This window comes from Suncus etruscus, chromosome 3 (assembly GCF_024139225.1).
Source record: "Suncus etruscus isolate mSunEtr1 chromosome 3, mSunEtr1.pri.cur, whole genome shotgun sequence".
NCBI classification, from domain to species: Eukaryota; Metazoa; Chordata; class Mammalia; order Eulipotyphla; family Soricidae; genus Suncus; species Suncus etruscus.
In genome coordinates this window covers 164145259-164157331 of record NC_064850.1, presented here as the reverse complement: position 1 = coordinate 164157331, position 12073 = coordinate 164145259, and the positions used below count along the sequence as shown (strand labels likewise).

At 44.7% G+C, this 12073-nt stretch overlaps 2 protein-coding genes across 3 annotated transcripts in view; both read left to right on the top strand.

Moving 5' to 3' along the window:
• Positions 1-4413, top strand: part of SLC39A6 (solute carrier family 39 member 6) — a 29773-nt gene extending 25360 nt beyond the window's left edge. Inside the window, exons 8-9 of the mRNA XM_049769645.1 lie at positions 1651-1841; positions 3255-4413. Of these exons, the coding sequence (XP_049625602.1) occupies positions 1651-1841; positions 3255-3407 (344 nt within the window). The 3' untranslated portion in view covers positions 3408-4413. The remainder of the gene's footprint in view (positions 1-1650; positions 1842-3254) is intronic.
• The window catches only part of RPRD1A (regulation of nuclear pre-mRNA domain containing 1A), a 1137547-nt gene that overhangs the window by 1072820 nt on the left and 52654 nt on the right, over positions 1-12073 (top strand). The window lies entirely within an intron of this gene.

Genomic DNA, 12073 nt, shown 5'->3' with positions numbered 1-12073 from the left:
TGAAGAAAAGACAAATGTTTTTTGAATATTATACCTCGGGCCCGGAGAGATAGCACAGTGGCATTTGCCTTGCAAGCAGCTGATCCAGGACCAAAGGTGGTTGGTTCGAATCCCAGTGTCCCATATGGTCCCCCGTGCCTGCCAGGAGCTATTTCTGAGCAGACAGCCAGGAGAAACCTCAGAGCACCGCCGGGTGTGGCCCAAAAACAAAAACAAAAACAATATTATACCTCTTTGTCACCAAAATTTAAAACTATTTGAGAGAGGGCCAGAGCAATAGCACAGAGGGTATGTCATTTGCCTTGCACATGGCTGACTTGGATTCAATTTCCAGCATCCCAAATGGTCCCTCCAAAACAAAAAACTATTTGAAACATAGATACTCTGGACCTCAGTTCATTTGTTTTCCTTCTTAAAAGCACATTTCGGGCCCGGAGAAATAGCACAGCGGCGTTTGTCTTGCAAGCAGCCAATCCAGGACCAAAGGTGGTTGGTTCGAATCCCAGTGTCCCATATGGTCCCCCGTGCCTGCCAGGAGCTATTTCTGAGCAGACAGCCAGGAGTAACCCCTGAACACTGCCGGGAGTGGCCCAAAAACTAAAAACCAAAAAAAAAAAAAAAAAGCACATTTCATGGGGCCAGAGAGATAGCATGGAGGTAGGGCATTTGCCTTGCATGCAGAAGGTTGGTGGTTCGAATCTCGGCATCCCAAATGGTCCTCCAAGCCTGCCAGGAGCAATTTCTGAGCATAGAGCCAGGAGTAACCCCAAACAAACAAAACATTTCATATATTACAACTTTTACTTAAGTTCCTTAACAAGTTTCTGCTATTTAGAAAAATCTCTCATCTACTGCTTAGTGCTTAAAATTGTTTTTATATTTATTTCCATCTTAACCTATTTTTATAAATAGGTTTATAAATGACTTTTGCAAAGTCATTCTTTTTTTTTTTTTTTTTTTGGTTTTTGGGCCACACCCGGCGGTGCTCAGGGGTTACTCCTGGCTGTCTGCTCAGAAATAGCTCCTGGCAGGCACAGGGGACCCTATGGGACACCGGGATTTGAACCAACCACCTTTGGTCCTGGATCAGCTGCTTGCAAGGCAAACGCCACTGTGCTATCTCTCCGGGCCTGCAAAGTCATTCTTAATTAAATATTTTCTTCCCTGTCTTTTTTTGTTTTGGGGCCACACCTAGCAACACTCAGGAGTTACTCCTGGCTCTCCACTCAGAAGTCACTGCTGGCAGGCTCAGGGGACCATATGGGATGCTGGGGATTGAACCCAAGTTGTCCCAGGTTGACCACATGCAAGGCAAACGCCTTACCGCAGTGCTATCACTCTGGCCCCTGCCTATTATTTTGTGTGTTCCTTCTTTGTGGCCAATTTTAGCCTCCTTGAAGATAGTGTAAGAGCACATCATATTTTTTTATTCCACGGCTAAATGAAAGCCTAATAAAAAATCTTTGGAGAAAATAAATCTTTGTTTTATAGAGCTTTATATTGTAATATGCCTTATATTTATTAATACGGTTTGCCTTAAGTCAACTTTTTTCTTTATTCCCAAATGATTTTCTTAAATCTCTGAATATCTTGGGGGAGTGTCTTAAAATGATTTTCGCAATTTTTATTCCCTTTTTATCTCCCTTAAAGGTGACTTCGCTGTTTTACTCAAGGCTGGCATGACTGTTAAGCAAGCTGTTCTTTACAATGCTTTATCAGCCATGTTGGCATATCTGGGAATGGCAACAGGAATTTTCATTGGCCATTATGCTGAAAATGTTTCTATGTGGATTTTTGCACTTACTGCTGGCTTGTTCATGTATGTTGCTTTGGTTGATATGGTAAGTTTTTAAGTAGCCACGTCACAAACCCTGTGGTCCAAGAAGAATAAAAACAAAACATGTAAATTACAATGTTGACTAAAGAAAACAGAAATATTCATTTAAAAAAAAAAAGGCTTTTAGGGGCCCGGAGAGATAGCATGGAGGTAGGGTGTTTGCCTTGCATGCAGAAGGTTGGTGGTTTGAATCCCGGCATCCCATATGGTCCCCCGAGCCTGCCAGGAGCGATTTCTGAGTGTAGAGCCAGGAGTAACCCCTTAGCGCTGCCAGCTGTGACCCAAAAAAAACCAAAAACAAACAAACAAAAAAGCTTTTAGAAAGCCAGAGCGATAGTACAGCTTGCCTTACATGTGGACTACCCAGGTTTGAGTTTTGGCATCCTATATTTTCCCCTGAGCTCCACCAGGTGAGCCCCCCTCCAAAAAAAAAAAAAAAAAAAAAAAAACACATTAAAAGGGGCTGGAGGGCCCGGAGAGATAGCACAGCGGTGTTTGCCTTGCAAGCAGCCGATCCAGGACCAAAGGTGGTTGGTTCGAATCCCGGTGTCCCATATGGTCCCCCGTGCCTGCCAGGAGCTATTTCTGAGCAGACAGCCAGGAGTAACCCCTGAGCAACACCGGGTGTGGCCCAAAAACCCAAAAAAAATAAAAGGGGCTGGAATGATAGCACAGCAGTAGGGCATTTACCTTGCACTTGGCCGACACAGGACAGGCCTGGGTTCAATCGCCTGCATCTCATATGATCCCTTGTACCTTCCAGGAGCAATTTCTGATCACAGAGCCAGGAGTAACGTCTGAGTGCTGACAGGTGTGGCCCAAAAACAAAAAAAAGGGGGGGGGGGACATTAAAAGCTCATTTAATTTAAATGTAGCAGTGATAAGTAGTTTTGTACTCTGAAAGCCATATGTAGTCCCCTGAGCACTGCCAGAAGTGATTAAAAAACTTAACGTAGGGGACGGCCAGAGTAATAACACAGTGGTAGGGCGTTTGCCTTGCACCTGGCTGACTTAGGTTTGATCCCAGGCATCTCATATGGTCCTGAGCCTGGTTCTGAACACAGAACCAGGAGTAACCCCTGAGCTCTGCTAGGTATGGCCCAAAACTGGGAAAACAAAAGAACACACAAAAGCTGGAGAAGATGATACAGGAATCATGCTACTGACCCCAGTCTGAATCTCTGGCACCACATATGGTCCCCCAAACACCAGAGAACAGAGCCAGAAATAGTCCCTGAACCTTGTTGGGTATAGTTCAAACTGAGCCACATTCTGAGCTCTCAACTGTGTTTAAAGGTAGTTATTAAATATTTATTAATAACCTTTAATAATCCTACCGCATTGTAAATAAATCACACAAATTTTCAAAATGACTGTTTTCGGAAACTTAAATATTGCCTTTTATTTTTTCTTAAAGGTACCAGAGATGCTGCACAATGATGCTAGTGACCATGGATGTAGCCGTTGGGGATATTTTTTTTTACAGAATGCTGGGATTCTTTTGGGGTTTGGAATTATGTTGCTTATTTCCATATTTGAACATAAAATTGTGTTTCGTATAAATTTCTAATTAGGTTATAAATGCTAGAGTACCTGAAAATGTCTGTAGTTTGAATAGGTCATAGGGAGATGAGAGTTTGTAGCTGGAATGTACAGCATTTAAAGTTAGTGAATTTTGTGGGTTTTGTATGAATATTGCTGTTTGTTATGCTTCTAAGTTTAGTTATGGAGGTAACAGGTACGTTTAAATATTTAAGTTATTCTGTTTTGGGAATATAAACTATATGTGCATTTTACCAATATTACCAGTTTATTGTATAAACAAGAGATTTGGGATGTGTTCTGTCTATTTTAGGGAAAGGTCTTCAGTGCTTTTTCTAGAACTAATACAGTTGATTCCCGGTACTGGATTTTAGGCCTCTGAAGAACTATTGATGTTTCTGAAAGAAAATACGCACAATTCTAAGATGCCAATAAAGACGGTACTGAATTTGACCTATGAAATAGGGAGAAAGAGAAGAATCGGTACGAATTAAGAAAGCAGAGAGTTCTTTTCAAAAATCACAAAACTGGTTATAAAATAGAGTTAGATCTAAATAAAAGGACAATATTAGTGTAGAATGCATTCTAAACCTTTTGTCCAAGTATTAATGGTTCCTGTAAAGACTCAGTGAACACTTGACTAATTTAGTTGTACATTTAGCTTTGTATAATAGAGAAGTCTAAGTATATTTAATGAATACATCAGTATATCATGACCAAGAAATTTAAATTTTAAAGTATTTGTGTGGCAGTGTGCCAGATAAGTATGAATAAGTTAATGTATGCTAGAAGATTTGGGTATTGGATAATCTGATCTTATCAGATGTCCATGTATTGGGACTTTGGGATATTTAAAGATATTAACATCACAGCATAATTGGATTTCTTGGATTCAGAAGGTAGTTTGGTATCTCAGAGTTTCAGTGTTCTCCTTATGGTCATTTGTCATTTTAGTACTTTAGACAAACAAGGGCTGTCCATGGCCTCTGTCAATATTGTTTTTCTACCAATTAAATTTCCATTTGTCAACTTAATATCAGATGTCCAGTTTTTTTTTAACCATCTTAATCATTTCTTTTTAGGGGGGGTTTGGGTCACACCCAGCAGCACTCAGGAGTTACTCCAGGCTCTGCTCTAAGAAATCGCTCCTGGGCAGGCTCAGGGAACCATATGGGATGCTGGGATTCGAACCACCATCCTGCATGCAAGGCAAATGCCCTACCTCCATGCTGTCTCTCCAGTCCCCCAATCATTTCTTAATTGAACATGTTTGACAGTGTAAATTTTCAATGTGCAACATGTGAATGTTACACTTATGTATTTGTTTTGTTTTGGGGCTGCACCCAGCTACACTCAGGGGTTACTCCTGACTCTGCACTGGGGTCATTCCTGGCAGTTCTCGGGGAACCATGTGGGATGCTGGGATCCAATCTGGTTGGCCGTGTGCAAAGGCAAACTTCCTACCTGCAGTGCTATCGCTCCAGCCCTTACATGTTTCAATATGTGAGTGTCAGTGCAGTACTCTGGGACCATTCCCAATTCAGGTTGAGGATTATTTCTAGGAGAGCTTAGGGAATTGTACAGTGCTGGGAATCAAACCCAGAGCTCCTGCAATCTGTTCATGCTTGAGCCTTTTGAGCTATCCAATAGCCCTCTTAAATTTTTAGTACACACAGGGCCAGAGTGATGAGACAGTGAGTAGGACGTTTGCCTTGCATGCAGCTGATGCAGCTTCGATCTCCGCCATCCCATATGGTCCCGAGCCTGCCAGGAGTACCTCTTGATTGCTGCCAGCCCCAAAACAAACAAAAATTTATTTTTTTTTTGCACTCGGGTTACTCCTGGCTCTGCTGCACTCAGAAATCGCTCCTGGCAGGCTCAGCCCGTATGGGCTGCCAGGGATCGAATCCAGGTCGGCCAAAAAAATTGTTTTTAGTATACATTAGTAGGGGCTAGAGCAATAGTACTATAGGTACACACAGGGCTAGAGTGCTAAGACAGTGAGTAGGACGTTTGCCTTGCATGCAATTGACCTGTACACAGCTGACCTGGGTTCTATCCCAGTATCTCATGGTCTTCTGAATACCGCCAGGTGCAGAGCCAGGAATAACCCCTGAACATCCCTGGGTGTCCATACATCAGTGGTTTTAAGTATGTTTGGGAGCTAGGTATTGCATTGCATGCAGCTGAGTTGAATTCCGTCTCCAACATCCCTGAGCATCACTGTGTTGTCCGTCTATTGCTAGAAATTTTTAACTTGCAGGCCTCAAGTTCTATACCCAGTTAAACAATAACTCTTATGCTTCTCCATAATCTCTGGTAAGGAGCATTTTTTTATTGGGAGGTGGGCCCATATGTAGTACTATGGTGTCATCTGGCAGTGCTCGGGATTCTATAGGGAACTAGAGATGAAACTCGGGCCTCCTGAATAGAATACGTGTGTTTGCCCACTAAGCTATCTCCCCTGCCCAATTTTGTTTTTGTTTTTGTTTTTTTGGGCCACACCCGTTTGACACTCGGGTTACTCCTGGCTATGCACTCAGAAATCGCCCCTGGCCTGGGGGGACCATATGGGATGCCGGGGGATCAAACTGCGGTCCGTCCTACACTAGTGTTTGCAAGGCAGACACCTTACCTCTAGCACCACCTTCCCAGCCCCTTTATTTTAAATCTTTTTGATGTTTTTGTTTTTCAGGCCACATCCATTTAATGCTCGGGTTACTCCTGGCTAAGCGCTCAGAAATTGTCCCTGACTTGGGGGCATATGAAACGCCGGGGGATCAAACTGCGATCCTTCCTTGGGTAGCGCTTGCAAGGCAGGCACCTTACCTCTAGCGCCACCTCGCTGGCCCCTCCCCTGCCCAATTTATATGAATTTTAGATGTTTCTTAAATACAACCCAATTTACAGAACACGTTTCATTTTGAGTAGTATTGTGGGTAACCTTATTCGGATTCTGAATTCTTTTGTTACTGAGCTGGGGAGATAGCTAGCTCAAAGGGCTATTGTGACTATTTGGGTATAGAAGGCCTGTTCTATTCACAGCATTGAATGGCCAGTCCTCTGAGCATCACAAACCCTAGTTTGTGATGGTGGAATAACAGCGGTTGTGCCACTGGAATTGGATTGAAGACAAAGATGTCAACTTACTGCTCATTCTTAACACCTTATTAGAAATCCTAGACAATAATGTCCCCTTCCCTCCCCAAAAAAGTTACATAGACCAGAAGGATGGTGCAACATGTGAGGCATGCGCCTTGCACATGTCCAGCCCAGGTTCAATCCCCAGCATATGGTTCTCTAAAGTACTACCAGGAGCGATTTCTGAGTGAAAAGCCAGGAGTAAAACCTGAGTTCTGCCAGATGTGCCACAAAAAAATAACAAGGTCTATAGATGACTCGGCTGGAACATTGTTTGCTTGAGGAGGAAGCCCTGGGTTCTATCCCAATCATCACATGTCCCCGAGTGACATTAGGAGTAATACCTGGGTACCATTGTCACCCTAAAATGAAATCATACAGATTATTTTCAGAAATAAAATGGGACCGGAGCAATAGCACAGCAGTAGGGTATCTGCCTTGCATTGGCTGACCTGTAACAAATCCAGATTTGATTCCCTGCATCCCATATGGTCCCCTGAGCCTCTAAGGAGTGATTACTGAGTGCAGAGCCAGGTGTGCCCCCCCAAAATAATTTTTTTAATAAATGACAGGGTTATCTATGTGTAACATCCCAAGATTCTAAAAGAACTAGGATCATTCAACAAGGTTATAAGAAATTTAATAACGTGACAATCAACTTGGGATTGAATCTAATATAACATGTAGGATGTTTATTCTAAAAGCTACAAAATGGGATTGGAATGTTAGCTCAACAAGATAAAGCACATACTTGCCAGATTCAGTATCTGGTACAACATGCAGAGTTTCCTGAACACAACTAGTCATGACCCGAAAGCTTACCAAAAAATCCCTTCAAAATGCTTACTTTTGAACAACAAACTGGACCAGAAAGGTAGTATGAGATAAGGCACTTGCATGTGGCTGTGGCAGCCACAACTCGATTTAGGTCCCTGACATGTTCCCCTGCCTGAGCACCATGAAGGGTCACTTGTGAGCACTGTTGGGCATGTCCCAAAGGCAAAACGACCTAAATAGCTTATGCAGGCCTATTATATGTTCTAGTGCCACATAATACTCTTAAATGGCATGCACGTAATTTATTGGCAGTGGAGGCCTGAACACGTGAGGCCTGCCCTGTCACTGGGCCAGAATCTTGGTCCTAAAAGTCAATTTTAGGGTGGGAGCAGAGAGGACTCTTGCCTACCAAGTGTGGTCACTGAGCACAGAGACAGAGAATTATGCAGGATTTTTTAAATTAAACTTATTCTAGGGGCTGGAGAGATAGCATGGAGGTAGGACGTTTGCCTTGCATGCAGGACAGTGGTTTAAATCCCAGCATCGAATAACAGGTAGTGCCAGCAGTCATATCCAGGCAAAATATGTTTCAGCCCTTTGAACTATCTTCCCTGGCACCAAGTAAGTAAATTTTGTTTTGCTCTAGTCCCCCAAAGGATCTTTTCTTTGTGGGGGCCACACCTGGCAGTGCTCAAGCGCTATTCTGGCTCTCCACTCAGGAATCACTCCTAGTGATGTTGTCCAAAATAATTGTTTTGGTTTTTTTTTTTTTTTTGGACCACACCTGGTGATGCTCAGGGGTTACTCCTGGCTGGCTGCTCAGAAATAGCTCCTGGCAGGCACGGGGGACCATATGGGACACCGGGATTTGAACCAACCACCTTAGGTCCTGGATTGGCTGCTTGCAAGGCAAACACCGCTGTGCTATCTCTCCAGGCCCAATTGTTTTGGTTTTGTTTGCTTGCTTGCTTGCTTGCTTTTGGGCCTCACTCAGTAGTGCTCAGGGGTAATTCCTGGCTCTGCAAATACCCTACCCGCTGTACTTATCATTCTGGCCTCTCCAAAAGAATTTTAAGAAGTTAACTCAAGGGGCCGGGAAGGTGGCACTAGAGGTAAGGTGTCTGCCTTGCAAGCGCTAGCCTAGGACGGACCGCGGTTCGATCCCCCGGCATCCCATATGGTCCCCCCAAGCCAGGGGCGATTTCTGAGCGCATAGCCAGGAGTAACCCCTGAGCGTCAAATGGGTGTGGCCCAAAAACCAAAAAAAAAAAAAAAATTAACTCAAGGAGGGCGAAGAGGCATGGAGGTAAGGTGTTTGCCTTGCATGCAGAAGGATAGTGGTTCAAATCCCGGCATCCCATATGGTCCCCTGAGCTGTCAGGAGTGATTTCTGAGTGCAGAGCCAGGAGTAAACCCTGAGTGCTGCCGGGTGTGACCCAAAAACCTAAAAAAAAAAAAAAAAAAAAAAAAAACAAGAATGGGGGGTTCGAATACCAGTATCCCATATGGTCCCCCGAGCCTGCCAGGAGCGATTTCTAAGCATAGAGCCAGGAGTGTGTATCCCTCAGTTTTTTTTTTCTTTTGGTTTTTCGGTCACACCTGACAGTGCTCAGGGGTTACTCCTGGCTCCATGCTCAGAAATTGCTCCTGGCAGGCCTGGGGACCATATGGGATGCCGGGATTCGAACCGATGACCTTCTGCATGAAAGGCAAACGCCTTGCCTCCATGCTATCTCTCCGGCCCCCCCAGAAACATATTTAAAGAACTCTAGTCGTTTTATTTTTCATAAAGTTAAAGGACAATTCCATGAATAGTTTGGTAGTGTAGCAACAAACTGTTGGCTCAGAGGACCATATGGGATACCAGAATTGAAGCCGGCTGCCCTTGTCCAAGTAAATGCCCTACCCACTGTGCTATTGTGCCCACCCAACATTTTTTTTTAGTTTGTTTGGTTGGGAGGGGGGCACATCCCACAGAGCCCAGATCTTACTCCTGCTCTGAGCAGAGGGATCACTCCTGGCTTATGACACATCAGGGATCAACCCTGAGTTGGCCAAAAGCAAGACAAGTGCCCTACCTTTGCACTATTTCTCTAGTCTAGCCCATTCTTTTTTATCGTGGCACACTGTAGGGTTACACCCAGTTGTGCTTACCGTCACTTGGTTGTAGTGTGGCCAAAAGTCTTCTGCAGCATGAGGATCACAGACTGTGTAGCTGAAAGGGCAATTTGAATGTTTAGAAGTGGTGGCTATTCACCTGCAGAGAGGCATCATTCTAAATTATTACACAAGTTCTCCAAAACCTCAATACAAACATGTTAAAAAAAATAAAATATTCCTGGCCTCGGAAAATGTAGAGTTCTCAAATATGACACTAAAAAAAAGTCCCCAAAACTATGTTGAAAAATTTAATTTTAAACTTCATTAAAACAAATTAATTTCTTTTTTGTTTGTTTGTTTTGTTTTTTGGGATACACCTATTGACGCTCAGGGTTTACTATGCACTCAAAAATCGCTCCTGACTTGGGGGAACCGTATGGGACACCAGCTGATGGAACCACAATTCATCCTAGGCTAGTGCTCGCAAGGCAGACACCTTATCTCTAGCGCCACCACTCCGGCCCCACAAATTAATTTCTTTTTCCTTGAAGGAAAAATTTTCAATCATGAAATCACCACTAATGAAACAATCCAGTTATTTGTTATGTTTTTCCTTTGAGGGGTCCATACACAGCAGTCTTCAGGGGCTACTCAAAGTTCCATTAAATGCAAAGCTTATGGGCCCGGAGAAATAGCACAACGGCGTTTGCCTTGCAAGCAGCCGATCCAGGACCAAAGGTAGTTGGTTCGAATCCCGGTGTCCCATATGGTCCCCCGTGCCTGCCAGGAGCTATTTCTGAGCAGACAGCCAGGAGTAACCCCTGAGCAACGCCAGGGTGGCCCGGCAGCGCTCAGGGGTTACTCCTTGCTCTACACTCAGAAATCACTCCTGGCAGGCTTGGAGGTCCTATGGGATGTCCGGATTCGAACCACTGGCCTTCTGCATGAAAGGCAAACACCTTACCTCCATGCTATCTCTCTGTCTCTCTGTCTCTCTGGCCATGAGAGAGAGAGAGAGAGAGAGAGAGAGAGAGAGAGAGAGAGAGAGAGAGAGAGAGAGAGAGAGAGAGAGAGAGAGAGAAAGTTTGCCTTACCTCCATGCTCCTATGAGTGTGTTTTGATGTTTTTATTTTTTGTTTTGTTTTGGGTTTGGGCCACACCCAGTAGTGCTCAGAATTTACTACTCCTAATTCTATGCTCCAGGATCATTTCTCTTGGATCTCTGGGAACCATATGAAATGTTGGGTATCAAACCGAGGTGGGCCACTGTGCTATTTATTGCTCTGGCCCCCAGCAATTTCAATTCTTAGAAAGCACCCCACCCCAGATGAGCTTTTTGTTTATTTGTTTGTTTTGGGCCAGACCTGTTGACGCTCAGGGGCTACTCCTGGCTATGTGCTCAGAAATCACTCTTGGCTTGGGGAGACCATTTGGAATGCCGGGGGAACGAGCCTCGGTATGTCCTAGGCTAGTGCTTGCAAGGAGGACGCCTTACCTCTAGCGCCACCGCCTCAGCCCCCCAGATGAGTTTTGGTTTGGTTTGGTTTGGTTTTTGGGTCACACCCGAAAGCGCTCAGGGTTACTCCTGGCTCTACGCTCAAAAATCGATCATGGCAGGTTCAGGGGTTTATATGGGATACCGAGATTCGAACTAACATCCTGTGCATGCAAGGCAAATGCCCTACTTCCATGCTATCTCTCCGGCCCCCTACAATAATGTCTTTTTTTGGGGCGGGCCACACCCAGCGGTGCTCAGGTGTTACTTTACTCCTGGCTATCTGCTCAGAAATAGCTCCTGGCAGGCACTGGGAACCATATGGGATGCCGGGATTCGAACCAACCACCTTAGGTCCTGGGTCGGCTACTTGAAAGGCAAACGCCGCTGTGCTATTACTCCAGCCCTACAATAATGTCTTTTTTTTTTTTTTTTTGGGCCACACCCGGCAGTGCTCAGGGGTTACTCCTGGCTGTCTGCTCAGAATAGCTCCTGGCAGGCACGGTGGACCATATGGGACACCGGGATTCGAACCAACCACCTTTGGTCCTAGATCGGCTGCTTGCAAGGCAAACACCGCTGTGCTATCTCTCCGGGCCCATCTTTTATTTTTTTTAAAACTCATGGGGGGGCGGAGAGATAGCATGGAGGTAGAGCATTTGCCTTTCACGCAGAAGGTCATTGGTTTGAATCCCAGCATCCCATACGGTCCCCTGAGCATGCCAGGAGTGATTTCTGAGCATGGAGCCAGGAGTAACCCCTGAGCGCTGCCAGTTGTGACCTAAAAAACCAAAACCAAAAACAAAAAAAAAACTCACAGAGGGGGGAGAGATAGCATGGAGGTAAGGCGTTTGCCTTTCATGCAGAAGGTCGGTGGTTTGAATCCTGGCATCCCATATGGTCCCCTGAGCCTGCCAGGCACGATTTCTGAGCATTGAGCCAGGAGGAACCCCTAAGCGCTGCTGGTTGTGACCAAAAAAAAAAGAAAAAGAAATTACTGTAATAATGCCCAGAGGACCGGCTCATGATATGAAGCTCACCACAAAGAGTGGTGAGTGCAGTTAGCAAAATAACTACACTAACAATTATCATGACAATGTTAAAGAGTGAGAGAAGTAGAATGCCTGTCTCGAATACAGACGGGTGGGAGAGGAGGGAGATGGGGCAATTGGTAGTGGGAA